The sequence below is a fragment of the Pyxicephalus adspersus genome, chromosome 1, assembly GCF_032062135.1.
Source record: "Pyxicephalus adspersus chromosome 1, UCB_Pads_2.0, whole genome shotgun sequence".
NCBI classification, from domain to species: Eukaryota; Metazoa; Chordata; class Amphibia; order Anura; family Pyxicephalidae; genus Pyxicephalus; species Pyxicephalus adspersus.
Genome location: NC_092858.1, coordinates 89,551,293 through 89,576,481, shown reverse-complemented (window position 1 = coordinate 89,576,481; position 25,189 = coordinate 89,551,293). Strand labels below are relative to the sequence as shown.

Below are 25,189 nucleotides of genomic sequence, written 5' to 3'. Positions count from 1 at the left end.
TAAAAGGTGGATGATTATAGGTTGGCAAAAAATTCTGCTCCCTATAACCACTGATGTGATTAAGTTCCAAACAGTGAGGAATTTGCTGCATTTTGCTTACAATTGCAAAATATTTTTTCCTGTGAACAACATACTAGTCCAAATCTAATATATGTGAACAGCTGATAAACCCCATGTTCTCATCTAATAATGCATGTAACGTGTTCTAAAACATGACATTTAAATAGAACCTTTTCATTTTCCATATATGTGTACCTAACTGTACCTTCACATTCTGCTCTATTACATCCTAATTCTACCTTTTATCTTAAAAGACAAAAATTCAAAAGGAGAAATAATTATTTATTTGGAGCAAGTGGAGCAGGAATTTTGTTCACCTATATTAGTGTGGTAAGTTGTAAGATGAATAGTAAAACTTGGCAATGGTTTGTTTAAAAATCACTAGATGACTGTGACTCCATCTAAGATTAGATTGGTGACAACTTTCTGAAAATCATGTAAACAAGAATGCTGTTATAGGTGGAGATACCTAGAGGTATACCTAGAGATCACAAACCTAGGCTTAATTCACATCTATGATGGTGGAGATATCAAAAACTACTGCATGTCTTAGGAGATTTAGCTGGTGCATACCCATGTAATAAGAGAGCAGGTAAATTAACACCAGGAAAATAAAATAATCATTAGGGAAGGTTTTCTGGCTAATAAATATAACAGTCAGAAAGATATAGTACTCGTTTTTAGAATTTCTGTTCCTTTAACTTACTTGTTATGGATGTCCTGGAAATTTACAAAATGTGTAACAACATATTTAACATTTACTACTATAACCAACACATGTGACAATGAGGGAAGAATAAAAAGCCAGCTAAATATAAGTTTAATTCAAGTAGATACATTTCTTTTCTGCATTCCACACCAGCACAGGCTTTTGTCACAATTGTTAAAGAAAATAAACTAAGAGAGTGTTAGTGACGTTGCTGGGAAGGCGCAAACTGGATGCAGAAATCCCAAACCATCTGCGGAAGTGGCCGCTATTCACAGAGATGGCATGGGTTGAGGTTATTACACAGCTTCATAGAACATCTATCGCTTGCTTACACACCGTGAATGTAACTTTTTTGGAATCCCCTCTTTCTGGGAACCATAGATGCCACTATTTGCTGGTTAACAAATAGATTGGTTCATGCCATAAACTTTATCTATTGTATGTAAATCACAGGCAGTTTAAATGAGTTTCAGGTAGAACCTTGTTGAGAACACTACTAGTAGCCATAAACTGTTAACACAAAACAAAATCTCTGCAATGGTTGGCAGGTAATGAAAAACAAATTACCATGGGAAAACTCTGCCATTAGAAGCAGATAATGATAAGGCACGCAGGAGGTTGCGTTGCCAGTAAGCACCCATCCCAATGTAAAGCCAAGTATTGTATGGGGCCACGGGCAAATAAACTCCTGATGAAATGACTGCTGAAGCAACACCTAAAGCCATGTTCAGTGACCATCAGTTACCACTAATAAGAGTAGCCATATTACTGCTTCAATTTGATCACCACTGCTGTTCAGACTTATTACTTGTTTATTCCTTTTTTTTCTTTAAATCTTTAAATACCTCTATCTTTTTCAAAAAAAAAAAAAAAAAAAAGTACAATTCCTTTTGCTGTATATATTCCATCGAAAAAGGAAAAACGATGTTCAACACATTTTGTTTTAATGCGTTCCTATTTCTGCAAGTCCTTTTTGAAACCAACCAAAGGGAAGGATAAAAAAAAATAACAGGACCTTTTAAAGCAGAGAAAGTTCAGCACTGAAGGAAAGTATGCGTTTTACATACAGACCTTGCAAAGCAGCATAAAGGTTGAGCTAATGGAGTTTAAACTGAGGCATTCACATAGCCATTAGAATCACAGCTTTCTCTGCACATACAAAGCGCAAGAGTAAGAGGAAGGGGAGAGAATCTCTTCTAATAAACCATGTTTTACTTGACTCCAGTGTGAGGGGCTGGTTTCCCAGCTTTCACTTAATGAAACCTGTGGTGGTACAGTGTTGTGATTGTCCTATTGAGATTACAGCTGGAATCCCTCCATAGGGGCCTCTGTCTGCTGGAAGATGAACTGTTGCTGAGCTTCATCCACAGATGGAACCAACTGAGGATCGTCTTCTTCTACACCAAAGTAATGTTCTATCAGCTCAAAAGCTTTTTGGTAAATTTCCTGATTTTCATGGCTCTGCAGGAACTCTATTTTATCTAAACCTAATGGAGAAAAGGAAACCCATAAAAATTTAAATAAATATCAATCTGTTTCAGGCATTTCCTGCTTCCATTGTATGAACCTCTAAATGCAGCTAGCCAATAAAAAATTGAGCAAAAAGAAAAGCTATTGCTAACAGTAGCTATCCAGTTTTCATCATTTAATCTCCGACAATGAAATTAACCTGTTTTCCAGACTTCCCAGCAATAGCATAGGTTTGTTGAACATGAATTATTAAACTTGTTATGTTGTGAACTAAACCTTAAAACACTTACTGGAACTGTGTATTGTATATTTGATACTGCCCCTGGGACTCTCTAAACATTTCTTTACTTGACTTTCTGGAAAATGACCACATAGTGTGGGAAGATGTGATCATGCAGTCCCAAGTACTAATAGTAAACAGACATGAGTAAATGGGATGACTGGTACAAAAAAGACCTTTGTCCAGCAATCATATACTTGGGACTTTTAAATTATGTATTATATATACATTTTTCACACATTTTTGCATATGACTGCCAAGCGCGAGAGACATGGTGTACTTTAGCAAAGCAAAATGTGTTTTTCATTTGTTTCTATTCATCTATATAGCATTTTGTTTTGCAAAAGCAACGCTAAAAATGCATAAATGCAGAATGGGCTATTGACTTCAATAGGGCATCCTATGTGCTGTTGTTTGAATTTGGCTCGGCCATAGTAAAGTTTCAGTTTACCCACAACAATATTCATACCTCGTACCTTGGCGCTGAAAGAAAGAATTTATAAACTTTGTTCTAATACAAAAGTGGGACCCATGGACTAACTCTTTATATTCCCTGATAAATCCTGCTTCCTTACCATATGCTTCTTCAATCAGCCCACAATATGGGTTTATGCCTCCTTCTCCTCCCTGTTTTGCCTCTTGTTCCCCAAGTCGCAGTATATTTTCCAGACCATTTAGGGCAACTTGCACAATTTTAGAATCCATGACAGTAAGGAGGTCACACAGTGGCTTAATGCAACCCAGGTTTACCAAGTACCTAAGGAAAAGATAAAAATTAAAACTACATTTACCAGAATGTTTTTAGTTAATATAATAATAAATTGTATTAGTTAAACATATTACCTAATCTGTTCTGCAGTGCCCCCTGATGTGGCATTTGTGATAGCCCATGCAGCTTCTTTGCGAGTTCGAAATTCTGCCTTTTGTAAAATTTCAATTAACACTGGGAAGATATTGGCATCTGCAACAGCCTAAGAAAAAAAGAATAAAAACAAGGACTGCTGAAAAAAGTTCATAAAAGAGTAGCTCATATAAAGCCCCAACTTTGCAACATATACACGTTACCTGTATTTGGGCTCGGTTTCCAGCTGTAATGTTAGAAATGGTCCAACATGCCTCTTTGCGAATAGATTCCTTAGGACTACTTAGCAAATGCAATAGACAAGGCAGAGCAGAGCAGTTCAGGATAACCTTAAAATAAATAAAGTTCTCTGTAATAACTGGAAATCATGGTGCATTACAGTAAAACATTCTATACAGAACTGCGTAAAATCTCTAAATATGCCACATAGAAACTGCATTGCATTCTGGACTGCGTGTAATCTAAAACGGAAAAGGTTCATCACAAGTTCAGAGTTCCCCTGCTATGTACAAAGGTAACCACAGACTTTGCACTTAAAAGGCTTATTCCCTGTAAGATCAGATAAAACCAGGACTATTATACAGACACATAGATCCACATAGATACTGGCACACCAAAAATAATGTACAGAAATGGTATCACAGGGAAAAGGGGGGGGGGGGGGGGGGCAATGGAGAACCATCAAAGGAGGGGAAGTGATACAGACTGGAGCTTAGAACATAAGGAAAGCCCAATGCTACTGAAAGAGATAATAATTACCAATCATGCACAGTGATTGGAGGAAATGTTTGATCCATGCAGGAAGAGTGTTAAATCCTTTTGGGAACCCTGGTGGACAAAGCATCTATTTTTCAGACAGGGATTTTAGATATGGTTTCAAAATGCCAATGTGGAAAATAATGTATACTGATGGCTGTCCTGAGAACCTGGGATAGAGAAATAATGGACGGGCTGGCGCTTTGTGGTGGTAAAAGTTGTTTCACATATGTGCATTGTCAGTTTAGAAAGAGAAGTATTAATTTCAACATTGAGAGGGAAAATAGGATGCATATTAAGGTAGTGGTAGACACAACGTGAAATAGACATTTTGAGGTATGAGTGCATACTAAAGGCTAACAACATGTCTTTGCTTTGCTGCTCCAGAATGTCCCCTGGTAAACATCCTAAATACTTAATCAATTCAGCCCATAAACCTTTCAGTGCTACATCAACAGTATAAAGCCTTTTGCCATTATATTGCTTGATTTTCAACCTTTACAAATTCTTCTGCAAGATTACTATTATTCTATCTTTTACATGTATATCTTATGTATTCTTTTATGATGCACAGACATTTTACATGTCGGACTAATCTGCCCAATTTAATAGGTTTCTGATAATTATATTTCCTAATTATACATAATCTCATTTGACGTAATATACTTCATAGATATATACACAAGAGCCTATATTATTACTATGCTTCAAAGCTGCAATGATCACAAACATCAGTAAATATTAAGGGCTTTATTTATAAAGCAGGGAATCTTCCAGGTCCATGTGATTCAATACCAGTACCTGAATGTCTGAGGTAATGTCCGATTTTGTGTTTTAAAAATGTGGCCCTAAAAGTTATACACAAAAAACTGCAAACTAAGCAGGGGAATTCTGGAAGTTATCAGTTCAAGAACTGTCTACAACACATTTATACCAAAAATGTCAATCCCATGAGGTTTTGATGGCTAGAGAACAGCATGCCTGCCTGTAAAAGTTTGGACAAAGCTGCTGCTGATCCCCCTATGATGGATACACATGGATCTCCACCATGTAATGGCTCTTTAGACCTTTTTTTTGTTTTCAAATTCCTGCATGACTGGAATGAACACTTACATTTTTTTCATTGCTTTATACAGTTTGAGCAAACAAATCTATGTGAACCCAGACACATCTGTAAATATATTCATGTTTATTTATCTAATTCAACCCCTGCAACTTCCACATGAAAAACAGTTTCCAAATGTGCCTTTTCCTAAATAGAGGCTCTATTTTTAAACTAGGGAAATAGACATTCCCTCAAACATTCCCTTATGGGAATCTTCCAGGTCCATGGCAGTGATTGTTCCCACCAGGAAATGTTTGAGGGAGATCCCTATTGCCTGTTTTATAAATAAAACCCTAGGAGATTCCAGATTTAAAGAACCACATGATAAAGTATCATGGAATAAACTCATAAAATTCCACTAATACTTTGTTGTACCTCTTTGGGCTTGAATTCTTAAAAAAAATGAACTTCACTAATGAAAACACAATATTTTTTGGAATCACTTGGTAATTTGGAAAATGGGATCTGTGCCAGATTGTTCAGCTGAATAAATATCCTCCAAGAGTAGTGATTCTATCATTTGTACCAGGGGTTGTAATTGCTGCTTCAAAACATATCGGTCACTACCACTATTCTCTTGTTGCCACTATTGGCCTCTTACCTGACTTACGATCAAACTATAAATGTTACTACACTTTGTCTTCCCAACAATGTAGTGTCTACATTTCACACTCCACAAATATCTTCAAATTGTTGTCACCACTTGTCCAATGACCTACAAATATTCTCCTCTCTTACCACCACATTTGTGAGGAAAAGTTTAAGACTTCTCTTGGATAGCTCTCATTATCTGAAATTTATATTCTCAATCCCTCATTTATATTTAATAGTAAGCACTATATAACATTAGCAGTCTATAAAAATAGATAACAAGAACTAAGATAAGTCTGCAGTAACTCTGTTGCTAGTTTGTTGTCTGGTGCTACATGTTGCTCTACATGACATACTGATTTTCAGACATGGCTCCTGGTCCCCTCTGTAAAGCTAAGAATAGGAAAGAAAAAAGCATAAATAATGCAAAACACAGGGTTTCCGTGATAACTAGTCTATTGCAAGAATTCCTTCCAACATTAAGCAATCAAGAATGGGAAGGTTCTAAGTTTTTAGCCTTTCAGTACACTTTTTACCTGCAGACATGATGTTCCAGCAATCATATACATTTTACCCATGTGTTTAGAATTCTGCTTATAAAACACAATTTGCAACAACAAATAATGCATTTTCCAAAAAATAAACTTATCGTTTATTACATACTGGTTCTCACCTGTGTCTGGATGTCATCTCCTGTTACAATATTTCCTACAGCTCTCAGTGCAGGTGATGCTACCTTGTAATCATTGTGCCTGAGGTGGGAGGCAAGACAAATGTAACAATTATTAAAATCATACCTAGTTTTTTTTCCCATTTACATATATATCAGAATATTGGAAGATGTTACAGTATTAAAAGTGACTAATTTCAAATTATCATTCATGGCTTTGGAATCAGATGTCAAACAAGCCTAAAGGGGTGTGATGGTCTAAGTACCACAAACTTTAGGCCATACAGTGTACCTGGATTAATCATATATACCACTGGTTATTACCTTCACATAAAATAAAGAAGTGAAAAGTTTTTTTATATATAGATTTGTCTATCAATCTATCTAAATCTCCACAGAAAAGTGCCAAGGTGCAGCTTTTATACAATCAGAAGTGTTAACAGGACCTAATTTGTAGAATTGTAGGATTCCTTTTTCCATCATGGTTTACATTTCAAAAAACCCAAGACAAGCAGCCCCAGTGCTGGGAAGGGGTGCAGATTACTGGCATGATATAACCAGCACACTATGAAGTAATGTGTGTGCAATGTGGATTTTAATCTATCATGTAAATGTTTATGTAAGTTTCTGCTTTTAACACATCATCCTCTATACTAAACAAATGTTAACATTAAAACACAGTTTATATAACCCACTGCATAAAGAAGACAAGTACAGTCAGCGATAGGATTTCCATTAGGCATAGATCAGAGAGCTCTAATTAAAAAAACAAACCGCATTCAAACCAGAAAAGGGGACCCAATTAAGCCTGCATGCATCTATACAGAATTTACACTGCTTTATTTCTCCTACAAATAGACGCTTATCCAAACTTTTAACTTGTGTTTGGTATATCACACTCACATTAAAAGTTCAACAAGCCTGCGGCAGACCCCCGAGTCAATGACTGTCTGGATCTTTTCATTGGGACCATCAGAAAGATAGGAAAGTGCCCAGCAAGCATCTGCCAACAGGTCAGAGTCACTACTGAAGAGGAGACGGGAGAGCACAGGAAGACACTGAGACACCTACAGAATTACAGATTTAAACATATTATGAAATATTGTAAAGCAAATGTAAAAATTGAAGCAAATTGTAACCCATTTTTTTGAAAAAATTATTAGGTAGAAAACCTTATCAAAATCAGGAGGTGGGTTCTTCCCTCTGCAAAGGTTAGACAATGCCCAGACGGCATTTCTTGTCATGGTAAGGCGAGTAGACTTGGTCAGCAAACTGAAATATGAAAAAGAAATAATAGTCAAAAATTATATAGGCACACACATATACTTTTCACCAAACTGAATCTCCCCTTATTCAGAAACCTTTCATAAGTATAATTTATCTGGTGGTCTACGGAAGCTTACGGTAAAAACCTGAAGTGGTGCCTTTATAAACCTGTTTTAAGCTGACTAAAGTCAGAAAAAAAAAAATAGTAGGGTTGCATGCATGATCGGACAGCCTCATGTACCACTTTCAACTTTAACAGAAGTGTTCTAGTTGCATAAGCACTCCTAATTAGTCAACTATATCAATACAAGTGTTCAACCTCAAATCTAGAGGGTGGAATACAGACAGTATTCAGACAAGAATACAGACAGTACTCGTGCAAGGTAAAACAATTCAGACTGAACATGGGGTTTAAAGACCACTTATTCAATGTCATAGTTTACTGCCCCATAGTCAATAGGTTTCATCTGAGATAAAAAAAAACATGTATTATCTTTGGGTACTTTCACTGAGCTTTGAACAAACTGTCAAATGCCAGAACCACAGTGCGTAGAAGAGTGGTAATTGACTGGCAGTGACAGAACTGAGAAACAGGAGTGGGAGAGCTGACGCTAAAGAAGGCAACACTCTATATATACATTTGACCTAAATCCATGAGGGCTCTCTCTGGGATCAGTTTGAAGACTTACTCAACTTTTAAAGGGGAGACTTCAGGACCATTAATCGAGACTAGGTTTAGTTTAACCAAAAAAGGCCTATTACATTTTTTCCATAAGCCAAGTTCTAACAGATTCTTGTTCTTTTATAATTTTTTTCACCTTACATTAAGTTGTACTCACGTAAGTAGTGGAGGAAGGATGTCGCAGCTAAGTACATAGTCTCGGCACACAGAACTGTCACCGGCAATGTTTCCTAGTGCCCACACAGCCTAAAGGAATCCACAGGAAACAGATGAGAGGAAGAAAAGACAGCAATAGCATACAATTAAATGAGAAGTCACAAAGATTCAAAAGAATTCACAAACCCAGAATACAGCACGTATGATATTCTAACCTGTTCCTGCACATCTTCATATTCAGAGTTTAGCAGCTGGATAAAAATTGGCACGGCTCCCGCTTCAATCACTATCTTGGTTTGTTGTGAAGTCCCCGATGCAATGTTTGTTAGAGCCCAGGCAGCTTCAAACTGTAAATAAAAAAAACCCAATGGTGTTTTACCTGTACATAGCAAACATCAATCACAAGCTGCTTCTGAATCCTGAGCAATAAACTCACCTGTAGTGTATAATTGTCACTTCTTTTAAGAAAATCTACAAACCGCTCTACCACTCCAGGAGCATTGATCACTTCATCTATTGGGGGATTTGGTTCTGAAATACGACAAACAAAGACTGAGTATCTAGTACCGTGCTAACATGACTGTATTCTACATTATATTAACAACTTTCCTTCTAATATAATAAATGTATTAGATGCCTGCACAATGGCATATATACTCACAAGATTTCATACCTTTAGATAGCAGCTTTCGGAATTTTTGAGTGGTGGCCAACTGCAGGTCAGGGTCATCAGAAAGCAGCAACCCAACCATCTCACGGGTAATAACTCCATCCTGGGAAAGCAGTCAATAAAAATTATCTATAGGTTATCACCCAGTAGGCAGACTGAATACTCCCAAATCCCTTTTTGTACTTACCCCAACAACGGTGGAGCTGACATATGAATCCATTAGAGGTCCATCAAACATGAATGTGTCTTCAGGAACCAGCTCCACATTGCGGCGCTTAAAAAGCTGCAAACCAATCAAACAATAATTGTATATTTATGGAAACATCTGTAAACAACTAATCATCTGGTAATTGCTCATCTCTCCTAAGTTGCATAAATGATCTTTTTTAACACCTAGATTCACTGACCAAGAACTAATAGTTCTGACTTTCCTAATCTGCGATCATGTTTAGAACAAGTAAATTTGCAACATGTCACTGTCTGTATTCGTCTGTCATTTGCAACCCCTATTTAATGTACAGTACTGTGTAACATGTTGGGGCTATAAAAATCCTGTTTAATAATAATAATAACAATAATAATATTAATAACATAAGTAAAAGAAAAATGTTATGTAATATTGCATGTGCAGCCTCAGCTGGCCTCTACTCCATTAGGACAGCTCTATGAAGATTGCAAATGTCTTATTTCACACACAAGTCATATTAAAAAAAAATAAACTGTGGTAAATAAATTATAAATAAAAAAAATCTGTGTGTAAATGTTGACTGAAATCAGTCTATGGAATGCCAAAAAAACAGATTGCTGGGAATCTCTACCATGTCCCACTTAAAAAATTAAATACTGAAGTGTTATCCACAACTGAAAACAAAATGTGTAATCAATTCCCTACGATAATAAATTCTACACCATTACAAGCCAATTTATGTCTACAAAATGCACAGTATTTCAGACATCACTAAAAGTTATGCCCTTAAGTAATGTTAAGATTTGCAATATATTGTACTCATAATTTAAATGCAGATATTATAAACATAGAACATTAAACAGCAGTAAACCAAAACTACACTACAACAATAAAAGCTTCATTCAGGCTGACTGTTTGTTTTTCTCCACGTTTTGTAATCCAGATTCACAAACCTGCTGTTCACGTTTCTGCTTGCGGAGTTGAATTCCCTCTTCCTCACGCCTTCTACGCATCTCTTCCGGATTTAGAGCTTTGTTTTTGTAGCTCTTCATGCGACTGTTGTCCTTCCCAGGGCTCGCTATGGAATCTGGTGGGGAAAACACAATATTGGGAATGAGCATGGATCAGAATATATTGTTTTAGTTAAGCATAGAACAACATGAGGATCTGGGAAAACAGGTATGTATTTGTAATACAAAGGATGAATAAAGTCCTATGACATGCTTCACTTTTATGTAATTGAACAAAAGCTTGTCCAAGTGTCATGTGCAAGACAGCTGTAAAGTGGGTATGAAAGTGTTCAGCATGTTCAGGTAAACAGGGCAGGGGTGTGAGAGGGAAGCAGTGTGGCAGCAGCAATATAGAGAGGAGGAATACAGAGGATATGACAGCAGGCAGTATATGCAGGAGTGACCTGAACAGGGTGGGTGGTATGTGAAGAAGAGAAGTATGATGGGTATAAGGGTAGCCAATATGTGCTGAAGAAAAATACAAGATGTATGAAAGCAGGCAGCAAGTATGGGGGATACAAAAAGTATGACAGACATAGTACGACAGACAGTACAGAAAAGAAATGCATATGGTATTAGGGTGGCAGTATGTGTATCACGTGAGTGCCAAAATATACGAGGTCTGGGGTGGATGAAGTCAAATCTTTCACCTAAACTGCAACAACCCCAACAATGGTCTATATTTATATAACACAGAGGTTTTGCATACTTCTAACCTGCAGAACCCAAATCACAAACTGTGTTTTCATGAGAACATGTCCCATTATTGAAGTGTTTACACCAAAGTATTTCTTCATGCATCTTTTATATCATTACATTTGTAGCTCACCAAGAGCTTAAGATAATCTTCCTGCCCTCATGTGACTGTGCAGCTGCCTAGGAATTGGCCATTATGACTACCAGAATCATTAGGAAAAGAAGAGAAAGTAAATGATGCCCAAGCAGATAAAGTGAAGAAAGAAAAAAAGATAACATGAACCTGTTTTATTCCGCACAGGCAAAGCCCAGATCATATTTACAGTACACCAGTCATGACACAAATATGGGCTCTCATTGCTGGCTCGAAAATACTAGTTGCCAGACAGCAAATATTTTTCCAAACACTACTCAGACACAAATGAAACATTTTTAGGCCGATGGTTTTGTTTTAGCTGATTTACACACATCTTGTATTGAGATTTTTCTTGTTTTTTTTCCAACCTTAAATTCAGCAACTTTATTTTCATTATCCAAGTCTGACAAATTGGCTTATGTTAGGGGTCAGAGTTTATCTAAAGATTAACAGATGATGTGAAGTACCTGAACTTGCAAACTACACAAGCCGAAGCTTTATGTTCAGAATAAATCTGAAGTTCCATTTAGGGGGGGTATATATAGATCTTTCATATGACTAATTATTCAGATTCAGGGTTAACTTAATAAACTGTAGGACGCTTATATCTGAAGAGACACATAGACAGATATTTATATTTTGGACTACTGAGAATCTTATATAAATATTGCATCTTGCATGTACTAATTAAATACAACGATATTACAAAGGGACATGGTAACAAAAAGGAATGTGACAATCAGTAAAATTTATTTAGAGGGTATTACAGTCATAATAATCAATTCAATTTTCAGGATCCTTTGCCCAGATATTTCTCCTTCCATTTAGTTTACATACAAGTATAGAACCTAGGAGAGACAAGAGACTGTATATAGTACTCATTTCTGAGACATCTGAGAGAAAGAAGGAAGCAAAACCACAAGGCATCCAGTGTTACACTGCTAATCACCGCGTTCCCAAAGCCTTACTAATAACACTGCACACACTGCAGCACTATAAACCGCTATATGACTTATATAAACCACACTATTGTGAATCATCTGGGTAGGGAGTGGCCACATTCTGTGATGCATAAAGTATATTTTTAACTTAATATCATTCTGATGTTCTCATCAGCCTGAATGATCCTTTGATTAATATAAAACATCTTATGTAGCAGTCTAACGGCATTAATACAGAAACTCCTGAACATCAGACAAACAACTATATTTACAATGAGAACATTTATCTGCCAAACTAAGCTTTACACGGCAAACAATGTGACTCAGCACCCTTGCCAGACAGCACAGTCAGGTCCTGGGCCAGTTCAAGCACAACTTCTCCAAACAAATTACTGTGAATGCTGAGTAACATGGGCCCACAATCACAATATGATTCACAGACTCCACATTTTGTATGTAATTAATAATACATGTAAGTTCATAACATACTGTCTAATTAGCCCAAATCCAACCAGAACAATTATGTAAAAAAAGAAAAAAGGCTTCACTTGGTCACATGATCTTAAACTTCCCAGAAAGAATTTACAAAATTAATAAAAATGGGGAACATAAATCAAACACATTAAATAATAGTTGCAGCTTTGGGCATTTATTACGACAAAAAAAAGTTAAAGACAATTCTGCGTTCTGCTGTGGCCTCATCCACAACCCCAACCTTTCCTATAGTGAACCAGAATGGTTGGGAACCTTTTTGCGGCTGTAGCAGCTCGTGCTGTGGTTCTCGTAAATGACAAGTCACTTTTGGTGATTTTTGTGGCCAAATCTGGTTATCTGTGCTTCAGTTTGCCACTTCTGGGTTCACAGCAGCTGCTAACCACGTTGTTTCACACCAAGGTGGTAAAAGGGCCTTTAATCTTTATTCTCACTATAAAGGATGTGCGTTGTTGTGTATTATACACAGCTACATGGGTTGCTATTCTTTGTGATGCTCACACCATTCATTATAATTATAGGGGAAGTGAATGAAAACAGCAAGACTGCATCTTAGCAATGCACTGCACCACATATATTGAGGCTGGACATTGTATTTAATGATGATTGATGTTTTTGTGTATCACTCATTGTGTTAGGCACACTATGCCACACATAGAATAAACAAGGCCTAATGCCAGGCCCTCACTACCACTGTGCAATGTGTTATTCAGTAAGCATCAATGAAACCATACATGGTGCGCTTTTAGAACTGCAGCACATCGTAGTGCATTACTTGACAATGCACTAGTAAAGGCATTTGATGTGCCATTAATAATAGCACACCTTGCACCAACACAGGTGATATAGATAACCATGCGTTATCACAATGCACTATTGGGATCCTACTCTTGATATTTATACAGTAAGGGGATTTTATGAGATAAAGATAATCTTTATATCTTGAATACCTTTTCTCATGCAGTTTCTACTTATGGAGCTACATCACGGTGGCTGCTATCTATGGGTAGGTGACCGATCCCGAACATTCCTCTCTGTAATAGGTAACAGTGAAGAGGGATGGCATCATGCCAGTGGCATTTTCTTACCTCAGAGGTCAATTGAACTCATAAGCAAGCCCAGTCCACTGCCTATTATTACGATATACTGCTGTATGTGACCACCTAAAACACTGCCAAAATCATCATCCTGGAGCCACAACAATTATGGCAGGGATCACACTACATCAGATCTGATGGAAATTTTTACTTTAGGACTAGTAACATAGGTGCTTCAAGGAAGACCCTCACATTGATTCAGAGCACAATGATGCCTATCATTATGGATTGTGGTTTTAGGCAATAAACTTTACATTTTTTTATAAATCTTACTAACTTTTAGAAGGTGGATAAAGTGGAATCCCTCGGTATGACTGTTAGCTTACTCAGATTTCAGCTTTAAGTCTGAAGAAGCCAGACACATTGTATAGTCATATAAAATGACAATCTGCAGGCTATGGCGGGTGATGTGACCGTGTCTTTTGTGCAGTGTATACATAATAGAACACCCATCACAGAAATATAGGTATGTCACAATGGCGACTGACTTTCTGAAAATGGTATCTCCTGCTTCATTACTCTCCAAGTCACTTGCCAAAAAAAAAAATCCAGCAGGTAAACGGAGGACCTCCTTCACTGAGGCTATACAACGCTTATACTTTAATAGATCCCTCTCACACTGAAGGTTCATTAAAATCAGTTCACCCCATGTCACTGATCTTTTTCAGCATCTGTCAAAATCTCCAAAACTTTCTTTTAGGTTTCCCCCACAGTCAGGGGACAGAAAACCCCTCTGACATTTTTCTATACCAGTCAGTGTTAGAAGTACAAACAAAAAAACGAGAGAATCTGACACTATTAAACTGTAACATTGTAATTATGTCCTGAAAATATTTATTATTGTAAAAGGAAGAAAAAAAGTCCCTGTCTGCTTTTGGGTTTCTGTTGCAGATTCTCCTTCATTTGCCAGATATATCAGATGTGTCAGATATACAGAAAGTTAGGGGAAAATGGATAAAAACAAAAACCCCACAGAGGATGGAATTCTACAACTACAAAGCAATAGCCGGACCTATAAGTACCGATGAAAGGAATATGAGAGCCCTGCGGTACACCAGAACATAAATAATCACTACTCTGATGATCACATGAGTTGTCCATACATCATATATATGCAAAGTGCCTCAAGAAAAATAAATACGGCTGCTATGGATGGACAGGCCAAACAGTAATCGCATATGATGATGCAGCGGAGATTCAGGCGATGGTCAGTGATGATGGAAGGGCTGGGATGAAGTGTATTGGCCTCCCCCCTCCCTATGGTCGTTGCCATTAGTAACTCACCAACACGTGACACACCTAGGCACACACACTGTTGTCATAGCAAAGCAGTGATCACACCACAACACTGAGCAGGGTGAGACACTTGCTGCTAACACCTGGACCCTAAGACTCCTACACAGCAGATAAATGTCTGTGCGGTGCTATTATCAGTACTTCCGTGTCCCCACACACACACAGGAGGAGGACATTCATATTGGGGACACCGGCAGCACACTCGTCCATCCCTGTACCCACTAGACTTCATCTCCCAGGGTGGGGTTCCCTGTGTCCCTTTTCCTGCCATGCCGGCTGGGCACTCCTATCCCCTTTCCCAGCCGTCTGACCCCGTCTATCCATGCTACTTCCCCCTTCGCTCTCACCCATGCTGCCCCTGGTGTGTCAGGGCCTCTCCCGGCTCCTCTGGGACCAATATGTCTGACTAACGGAAGCCTCTGGATGACAATCTAAGGAAGGCGCGTACGTAGACGTCATAGCACACTGTACGTGCGTGTCACATGAGTCCGACGTTGCGTTCCATCAGCTTAAAGGGTAAGCGCAGCGCACAGTACGCTTCCTCCTCTCACAGCAGAGGCGCGAGTTGGGAGACGTCGTAGCTGTGGTGGTGCGACAATGCAGCCAGGGGGCGCTGGTGCTCCAGTAGGCACAGCTTGGCATCTTGTGCACATTGCTGTGCATGCAGCATGCTGAGTAATGGCGATGCCATTCCTAGTCACTTCCAGATTATAGAATCCACAGCTCTGCCCTTACCCCTTGTATATCGAATCTTCATAAATCCAAATGCTGGTTGTGATCACGTTGTGTATAAATGTCACATCAGGCTGTTGTATAAACGTGGTTCCTGGCTGTGCACCCCCTTCCATCCCAAATATTACATAAACACTCCTTTAATACTGAAAAGACAGGAAATGGGGGCACATGTTCTGAGGATTTCCTTTCTCTGCTTCCCACACCTCCATTAACACACCAATGATAATTGAAGTGATTTCCTCTATTTGTAGTACATACTTTAGGTCCAGTGACACTGGGTCTGTGTGCTGCTTCAAATAAATCAGGCAGATCATGGCTGGGGGGTGCTGTACACAGCTTCCTGAAAACATCACAGCACCCTGACTCCTGCAGAACAACCCACAAGTGATGCCAGGCCTCCATGTTTAACAGTATTGAACTCTATTCAATGTACATCATCGCTGCATAATATGCTGGCACTATATTTTTAATAATAATTTTAATGAACAAAGGGGGTAGTTCACCTAGGGAGGACTAAATAACGTTGGATGTATATCAGTCAAGAAATGGGCTCTACCTGACTAGCTGCAGCTTCCAGTGTACAATTTATGAAGCTTTGTAGAGGGCATTCGGGGTAAAAATGTTCAGTACAGGAGGAAACCCTCTACAACCATGCTAAACTGAAGGTTAATAAATTTTAAAATAAAACTAGCGAAAAAAATATTCTGAAAATAAGAGCTAGAAAGAGTACACTACAATCAGATTATTATAACAAGTTATAACATCATACATATTTTTGCTGTGGATGAACAAAGTTTCAATAAATCATTATCAGAGCTGAAGGTGGAGTGTGTGGAGGTAACTGGATGTGAGGATTTGCTAATCCCAAGAAGTGTCACGCTCTGACCTCCCTGAAACAGAAGCTCACAAACATGGAGAGCTGCCAGACCCTCTCCCATGATACCATAACAGAAACAGACACACAGCCCTGCCGATGTTTACTCTCCTCCACATCTCAACTCCTGCCAAGTCAATGAAAGCCTCTGCTGATCTGACCAATATACCAAACAGGCAGACCTCTGGTGAAGTTAGCCATTTACTATGCACGTTAAAAAATTGTGTTTGTCTGGCGTATGATAATAATGCCAATTTATAGGTCAGCAGTGCTGTACATTAACTGGAAATGTACATGGGCTACAATAATAATAAGACATCCTAGGAATAAGAACTATGCCTTATAATGATTAAAACAAATATGTCATGATGGATTTATAAATAATATCCTCTCCTTTTGTGAATGCCAATTGCCTGGCAGTTATTCTAGTAGACAGTGGAGTCTGAGTTGATGACTTGAAAAAATAAGTAGTTTTGATAACAATTTGTAGTACTGAAATCGGAATTAGGCACCAAGAAAGCTTGCAGTTGAAGTTTCCATATTTCTGTAATAGGAGTCACGTAAAAGCTGTGAAAAGCCAGACTTTGTCAGCACCAGATGTGTTGTTAAGTGTGGTTTTCAGTTTAATGTTGTGGTCCTAGATAATATTATAGTATAGTAGTAGTAGTAATAATATAGTATATAGTATTTATATAGCTCCAACATGTTACCTAACACTTAAAAAAGTAATGTTAATAAAAGATTCACAATCCCCTCACCATAGTCATAGGTCAGGGCTAAGGCTAATTTTAGAGGGGGTGACCGTTTATTCTAAGTGTATGTTTATGGGATATGGGAGGAAACTGCAGTACTAGCCACTGAACTAACTGTGCCATGTAGATTTTTGGTAGACACTTATATTAGTTTGTCTTCATTTAGTGACCCCCTTGCAGCTTAAAATAATAAAAAGAAAAAAAAAACATCAGACAGTTTGAGAGTAAAAAAATATTCTCTTCCTTTTAATTACACAAAGAAACAAAGCAATTTGTAACAAAAATACAGAGCTTTGGTGCAGGGGAGGTCAGTTCAGTTTCTGTTCTGAATTGGCGACCCCTGTATAAGAATATGCTTTGCCTAGTACAATTCTGTCACGAAGCAGTTTGAAAAAGGCATAATAATTACTGAACAGAATGAGGGCTAGCGAGATGGTATGGTGCCACTTCTCTGAAGAAAAGAGTGAATATAGTTGGTAAAAGATAAGTAATCCCTCGAGGGCTGTTAATATGTTGAGGACCCGAAGTGGATTACTAAAGAAAAACTGAAAAAAGGGGAAAAAAATTAGATCAACCAGAATTCAACTGCAGTATTTGCAAAGAACTACTAAACCCTAAAACTACCTACTCAAAGAAATGTGCTTTTGCTGACTGATATTTGAAAATGCTATTGCCTGACTTTCTCATGACTGGTCTCTGATATGAAACAATAAAATCTGGAGAAGAAAAAAAAAGAAATTATTCATCAGGCACACAGGATCACTAAAAGAAATAAGCACACAGCAGTAGAGACACTAAAACTACGTACACTTCTCAGATGATTTTCGTCCGATAATTGCCTCAGGGCTAATATCGGTGGAGAATCTCAAGTGTGTGTACAGCGCTCGACGTTTGTCATTCTGACAACCATCCCTGTGAATTCACGGACGACGAACGATCATATTAAAAGTGAAGGGGAGAGAGCGCAGCAGGATGCTGCTCCGTCATTCTCCCCTCTCCATAGGGCAGAACAGCGCTGTACGTACAGTGCCCATTCATGCATCATGAATCAGTAAGCACCTGCACAGACTGTTAAGTTTCCTTCCACTGAAAGGTAGAATGCTACAGTAAAGCCTTATTCCCTCACACTGATGTACATCCCTATCCTGGTCTTATGCAGGAAAATAAAGGAAGTCCATAAAAAGGACAGATTTGGGTACTTACACTCTCTGTATTCAAAATAAATTATTTTTTTTCTATATTAAGCTGATTAAATAGCAGTTATTTATAACCTGTATGATGCTTTTAAATATGCTTTGCATTATTTCTCTTAACTGCTGTCCAACAATTATGATACTTACATGAAAACGAAAATGAGATACATCGGAGGGAACTGCCACATTATAGTGACCAACTGCTTTGTAGACATTCTTATTGTGTTTTACCAGCACTCCTTGAGGCCACATGCATTCCTCCATCCACCTGCCAAACAAAGATTACCAAAATAGTTTTAAAGAAGTCATCTGTTTCCCTCCAAATAATGGAAGACCCGAATTACAGATATGTAGGTCTGTAGAGTAGATGTTTACTTACGAATGCTGCAGCATATTTGAACAGAGTGCTGGATCCACCTTCTGCCAGCAGCCAAGGTGAGCTGCTGCCTTGTGAAGTAAATCACAGTACCGAGCAGGCAAAAGGTGCTGAGTAAGGATTACTGAGGTGCTAAGGGAGACTTGAAGGAAGAGTTCACAAGACCATCGCTTGTCATAATACTGAGTACTCTGCAATGAAAAAAAACAAGACTATTTAAAAGTAGTATTTTCCTATCAAATGATAAAAGAACAAAAAGAAAGAAAGAAAATCATTCATTCAGCATTGGAAAACTGTTGTGGTAGATTGGGAGATTACCTATTGCACTCTATTATGACTTAGCTACACTTACACATAGGCCTCTGCTCCACTATAGAACTAGAAGATACAGAGATCTCTCCCAAATGCTTTAAAAAGTAAATTTGCAAGTGAGAAGAGGATTTACTGTGCAGAAAAATTATATACCATGTTTGAAAGGTAAAAAAGTGAATACATTTGATTTTACATGTAAACAGTAGATGGTGAATACATACAACTCTGACTGGGAGCATTACATAAAACGTATACTTTAAGGGCCAATTCACACATGTTCTGCTTCATCATTGCACAGTATCATGTGCCGAATTAGGGCATGTAACACACTGGTTTAGAAAGTGGCCTGGGCTATTTTAAAGAGCGCATCACAACACACTACAGTGTAATTGATTCAAAGGTACATTGGGATACCATTTAGATTGACATCATGCAACATTATGTGTGAATGGACACCTTAAGCTGAACTCCAGGCTTTGACCCATTTAATCTTTAATGTATTTATTACAAATCTTAATATATATGTAACAGAAACGTGCCATGTGTTCACCAGACACCCACTGTTCATTATAGAGGTAATATGCAATGCTAGTACCTTGACAAACCACACTGGTACAAAGGCCACATAATAGGCTGACAGCATGGAACTAAGGAGCACTTCCCGCACACGCCAATTGAAGTCCAGCTTCAGATAATGCACCTCACTGCGGATTAGATCAGGAGAGAGGCAGCATGCATGGGTGGGAAGAGGATCTGTGCTGGGCCTCCACATCTGCTGCAGGACGGTCAGGTAATCCCGACCTGTCTTGTCTACAGAATTCAGATCTCCAACACGAGCACCAGGAACATTCGCAAAAAGACTTGAACGTCGAAAATCATATCCCAGGTGCAGAAAAGGGATGTACATTCCAAAGCTGTAACACATATAAGGGGTGAATTAGAACAAAGTTACAAAATTGTATACCTAACACAGGCAGGCAATAATGTGGCTTGAATTTAAATCTCACCAGGGCAACTATCTACATAAGAGTTTGAAAGTTCTTCCTATTTGTACAGGTTTTCTCTTACGATGGCTAATGCTAACAATAAACTAAAAGCTCCTTTTGGAACAAGGGACAATATGAAATAATTTATGTACTCTATAAAGTACTGTCTAGGTGTTGACACTCCCAAGATATAAAATTAGCAAAAATAAAAAATTTCTCTTTAGATATACTAATTTACACCCCATAGTGAAGTTAGAATTGGCTAGGTCTATGGTTTCATTAAAGCTGCAAGCCTGGGAACAAGGTCTAACACACAGTTACCATATGATTTAAAGAAACGGAAGTATATCTATAACCAAAACAGTTTATCAATCAGGAAGTGAAGGAATCTCTTCAACACCGCCCCTGACTGCTGTAAAATTCGAGTTCTAATACCTTAGCACACTACCCAAAACTAATAAAGTTAAGGGTATAGATATACTTTAAGTATGTGACTCCAAAGTCACCCAGTGATGTAACATGGTGGATTCCAACAGAAGAGTACACTTATCCAGCCCAGTCTCTTTACACGCCAGGCTTTTTAAATACGGGTCCAGTGTGTTTTCATGTGACTATTCAGTACATGCTCCACTGTTAAGCTTTCACTCACGGGTAACATAGGAAGAGTAAGTTGAGAAATGAATGCGTCCTGAACAACAGTATTATAGAACGACACAGACTCCATCCCGTTCCAGTCAACACTGCAAACCGTGTAGCTACCAAAAGCAATGAATGAGGCAGGGAGGACTTCCCTCCTTGTGAAGCCTACAGATTAAAAAATAAGGAATAATCAAAAATAAATAAATAAACATTTTCTGTTATGATCTCTTCTGTAGACTCACCTCCCGCACAATAGCTGCAATCAATCTTCGAGCAAGCACAATTGTTGTGAGGGTCAGGACATTAAAATCAATCAAGTGGAAGTTCTGTAATACAGGAAATTTTAAAAGAATAAATATAGCATATCAATACTTCAGTATTTTAAATATTAACTGCAAACAAATACAGACATTTTTTTTCCTTCACCTACTTGTTCCAGTTCAACAACAGCCAGTCAACTAGAAGTTCTGTAGTCTTTTTCCTTTGATAAGGGCCTTTACTTAATTTGGGATCAGTGTAAACATATTAGAAAACGATTAGATCATATGTCCCCCAGTTGTCACACAGGAGAAAAGTATTGCATGTATTGAGCAGGGAAGGGTTAGAACCTCAGTGAGACTTTCCTTCCTTAAAAAAAATCTTTCTGTTCTCAACTTCCTCACATACTCATATCTACCCTTTTTTTCTTCACAAAAAGTAAAGGACAACCCTTGTCACCAAAAGAATGCACATGGCAAACAAAAAGAACTCCTACTTGTGGTACTCACCAGAGATGTATGTGAAGGAGGGTGAGATGGAGGGTACCACCAAACAGTTTTGTAGATATTAATGTAGTGTACAAACAAGGCAATGAGGTGACACAGAAAAAGCTGCAACTCAAACAGGAGGTGTCGATCTGCAGGTAGCTCAGGGATTTTGCAATGCCGTAGGGGTACTACTGTCTGAGCAGCAAGAGGAGGGCTGGACAAGCCAGTGCTGGAGCTGCTTCTGAAAAAGGAAAACATAGTTTGATTAATGGAAATGTGTAAAACCTTTATATAGAAACTAGGGCTCAGTCTTGCTGTATATGTCCGAAATAGATATGGATATTCTGTGCAGAAAAGTTTCCCCAGTTGAAACTTAAAGCACAGACATCTTATGCATAACTGCATTACATCAACTGTATCTTTACGGTATATATTCGTACTTACTAATACATTATTCTGTAAATAACTTAGCATGTGAATGAAAATTGATTTAACATGCACTTAGAACATCATAAAATACTGCTGTGTAGTTGTTAATAAAGTTGGGTTAAAGAAGAAAAAATAATAAAGTACAATATCGTTTCTTACTAACTTTTATACAGGAGGTTCTAATTTTCTTTTTTTTTTAGATAGCCCTTAGCAGGATCAACAGGTTTTTCTACCTGTTGAATTGGCCAGTAGATCTGTTGATTATCCCCATCCTGTAAAAGGGTGGCAATGTTTTTTTTTATGTAATAAACCCAGTTGAAGGTGTTGTCACCAAGAAGTCAAGATAGTTTTAGATGGCCATGTAGATGTGAACGAACTTCAAATGTCATTTAAATACAAATGCTGTGAAGAGAATAGTAGATTCTTTCCTCTTTTGGTGCCATGCCATCAAACATTATTCTGATAAGAGAAATCACTAAATGAAGCTTCTTCCCAAACTTCAAGAGTATTGATATCCTAGTTCCCACACAACTCTTAGTGTTTTATTGGGAGAAACTACTGACCACAGCAGGGAACCAGAAATCATACCTGCAAGCGTCAAGTGTTTAATGAGGCTTTGGGTGCTGTTTTTTTTTTGGAATGCTGTTGAGTTTAGTGGCCTGGACATGAAAATTATATCAGTTGATTCTTGCCCATAGCGAATATTTGGGCTGATCTTAGGCAAGAATCTGACATATATACAACGGTCCCCTGAGGTTGTTCATAGATCCGTTCTTACGCATCCATTAAAAGCTAATAATGAGCAAAAAGTCAATGGAGAAGATCACGGTGGGGTGCTGCTCGCTCGCTCGTTCGTTCACCCCCTCTCTATAGAAGAGAACAGTGCTGTGTGTACAGTGCTAGTTCATCTAGTCTCGTCAACAAAAATTGCACGTGTGCAAAGCCTTAGTGCCAAACCAAGTAAAGTTCAACTCCAGTACTTTATACAATTTGCTATAGAACAGGAAAAGCAAAATGTACAGAATATATGCCTGTCATGATGTTACTATAGTAAATAAAGAAACATGATGATATGAATGAACCCTGGCACTGATATTTTACTGGCAATCAAGTTGCTCACTGCTCTCTAGAAAAGCTATTCATCTCCATGTAAGCTGAATGTATATCGTCACAACAGCCAATGCTCCAATGTTACCTAGCAGCATATTGGCACTGAAGAACAATCCTTTAACAATACAAACACATGTAGTAAGTACCATCCTGGGCTCCAATCAATGAGAATCTAATCTTGGAGAAGAATGGAATGGAATTGTTTACTAACACATGTGTGTATTGTTTCACAACAGGAATAGTCACAGTTTAGAAGTAAGGCTAGGTACACATGTGCAATAGTTCTCGTTCGATAATTGGCTCAGGGCCAATATCGGATGAGAATCTGTTGTGTGTACAGCGCTCGTAATCTATCATCCGAACGACCGTCCTGGCAGATCCACGGACAATGGACAACGACCAATCGTAATGGAAGTGAAGTGGAGAGCAGCTGGGTGCCACTCCATCGTTTTACCCCTCCCCTCTTCAAAGAGCAGATTGGCGCTGTATGTACAGCACTCGTTCATGCATCGTGCAGTCATTGGAAGGGTTTGTGAAAGATCTTCCCCAACGACAATTATTGCACATGTATACATAGCCTTAGTCTTGGAGAAGAATAGAACGTAGAGTTGTTTACTAACAGGTGTGTATTGTTTCACAACAGGAATAGTCACTCTTGATCAGAAGTACAACATTTAGTAATATCTGTGCCCTGAGTATGATACACAGAACATTGATCGCTTTGTACCTGGCTCTGGATCTCACTCCACTGACAGCCGGTGTTCCTCCGTGAACTGCTCCACCTCCAGATCCTGGGTCACAAAGTGGGGTACGACCATAAGATGTCCGGTTCGGGCCCCGACGGCCCCCAGCCATATCTGGGCTTGAATATATTTATTTACTGCCTGGCATGTATGGTTGGTTCACCTGTATAAGAATAGTAAACATTAACAAGTCAGCCCTATGTCATAGATGAGTGGAGAGCCCTGATCCCAGGATAGTAATCACTTCATGGCACTCACACCCAGAGCTGTCACTAATTGCTGCATGTTAGGAAGTAATGAGAATTGTCTATACATGTACAGGAGGAGCCTACATAGCCTGACACCACATACAGTAAGTCAGGGCCAGACTGATAATAATAATAATAATAATAATAATAATAATAATAATACGTGCACGTATAATGTGTGACCCTGGGAAATAACTCATGTGTGCACTTCACAAAACCTTACCGCACCCGTCAATAGGCAGGGCACACAAAAAGGAAAGGCCACAGCTTGCATGCATGAAGCCCTCGTATTACACGCCCTCCCGGAGGTAAGTAGTCACAGCTTGCCCCCACCCCCAAACACTCACTTCTTCTGCCCGGCGTGAGCGCGCCTTGTGTCATACCGCATCAGGCCGCGCGCAACTCCAGCCTGCTGGTGGAGGAAGATTGGCAGCTCACGTGATGATGTCAGACGCATGGGGTCCGGGGAGAGCAGCCTGGTGCGTGCGCACCTAGTTCGTGCTTGGATAGATGATGTGTTGTGTAAAATGAAGTGAGTTAGCGCAGCTTCTCCTCTAGAGGGCACAATCTAGCTAGCTATGCTAAAATATAGCAGGAAATTCATGTAGTCTAGTCAAATCAGTGCAAACAAGGCTGTAATGTAGGTGATAGATGAAGAACTTTACTAAATTATGTTACAGAAAACATTAATAATATTACAAAGCAATAGCACCAAACTATGGGAATTTTGGGGAGTAATTAAATGCATTATTTATTGAAAAAGTCTAAAATTAGAAATTTTGTGTTATTAATGTATTTCATTATGCCTTGAAAATCTCATAATTTGGCACCTTTGCTTTGTAATATTAAATATATTAGATGTGGCACTTTTATTACAACAACCTACAGTAACATACATTTTTATTAAAAGAAAA

At 38.4% G+C, this 25,189-nt stretch overlaps 2 protein-coding genes across 5 annotated transcripts; both read right to left on the bottom strand.

Annotated features, from left to right (window-relative positions):
* Positions 1-863: 863 nt before the first annotated feature.
* Positions 864-15,574, bottom strand: KPNA6 (karyopherin subunit alpha 6). 2 transcript variants are annotated; one of them, XM_072418368.1, is made up of 14 exons: positions 15,480-15,574; positions 10,418-10,551; positions 9,465-9,560; positions 9,281-9,380; positions 9,044-9,138; positions 8,823-8,954; positions 8,609-8,697; positions 7,676-7,775; positions 7,407-7,570; positions 6,507-6,585; positions 3,585-3,710; positions 3,363-3,490; positions 3,095-3,276; positions 864-2,256 (listed from the first exon to the last, which is right to left on the bottom strand). In XM_072418368.1, exons 1-14 carry the CDS (start codon positions 15,481-15,483, stop codon positions 2,069-2,071), a joined length of 1,617 nt encoding a protein of 538 aa, XP_072274469.1. In that variant the 5' UTR covers positions 15,484-15,574; the 3' UTR covers positions 864-2,068. The 2 variants fall into 2 exon arrangements, with proteins under 2 accessions (XP_072274469.1, XP_072274478.1); XM_072418377.1 differs by lacking the exon at positions 15,480-15,574 and adding an exon at positions 15,121-15,258.
* A 2,136-nt stretch (positions 15,575-17,710) lies between these two features.
* TMEM39B (transmembrane protein 39B) lies at positions 17,711-24,722 on the bottom strand. Of its 3 annotated transcripts, none has more exons than XM_072418348.1 (9): positions 24,623-24,722; positions 24,012-24,190; positions 21,767-21,986; positions 21,242-21,325; positions 21,010-21,164; positions 19,970-20,288; positions 19,066-19,253; positions 18,834-18,954; positions 17,711-18,038 (listed from the first exon to the last, which is right to left on the bottom strand). In XM_072418348.1, the coding sequence occupies exons 2-9, from the start codon at positions 24,137-24,139 to the stop codon at positions 17,802-17,804; spliced, it is 1,452 nt and encodes a 483-aa protein (XP_072274449.1). In that variant the 5' UTR covers positions 24,140-24,190; positions 24,623-24,722; the 3' UTR covers positions 17,711-17,801. The 3 variants fall into 3 exon arrangements, with proteins under 3 accessions (XP_072274449.1, XP_072274440.1, XP_072274457.1); XM_072418339.1 differs by lacking the exon at positions 24,623-24,722 and adding an exon at positions 24,499-24,616; XM_072418356.1 differs by lacking the exon at positions 24,623-24,722 and adding an exon at positions 24,504-24,614.
* Positions 24,723-25,189: the final 467 nt, after the last annotated feature.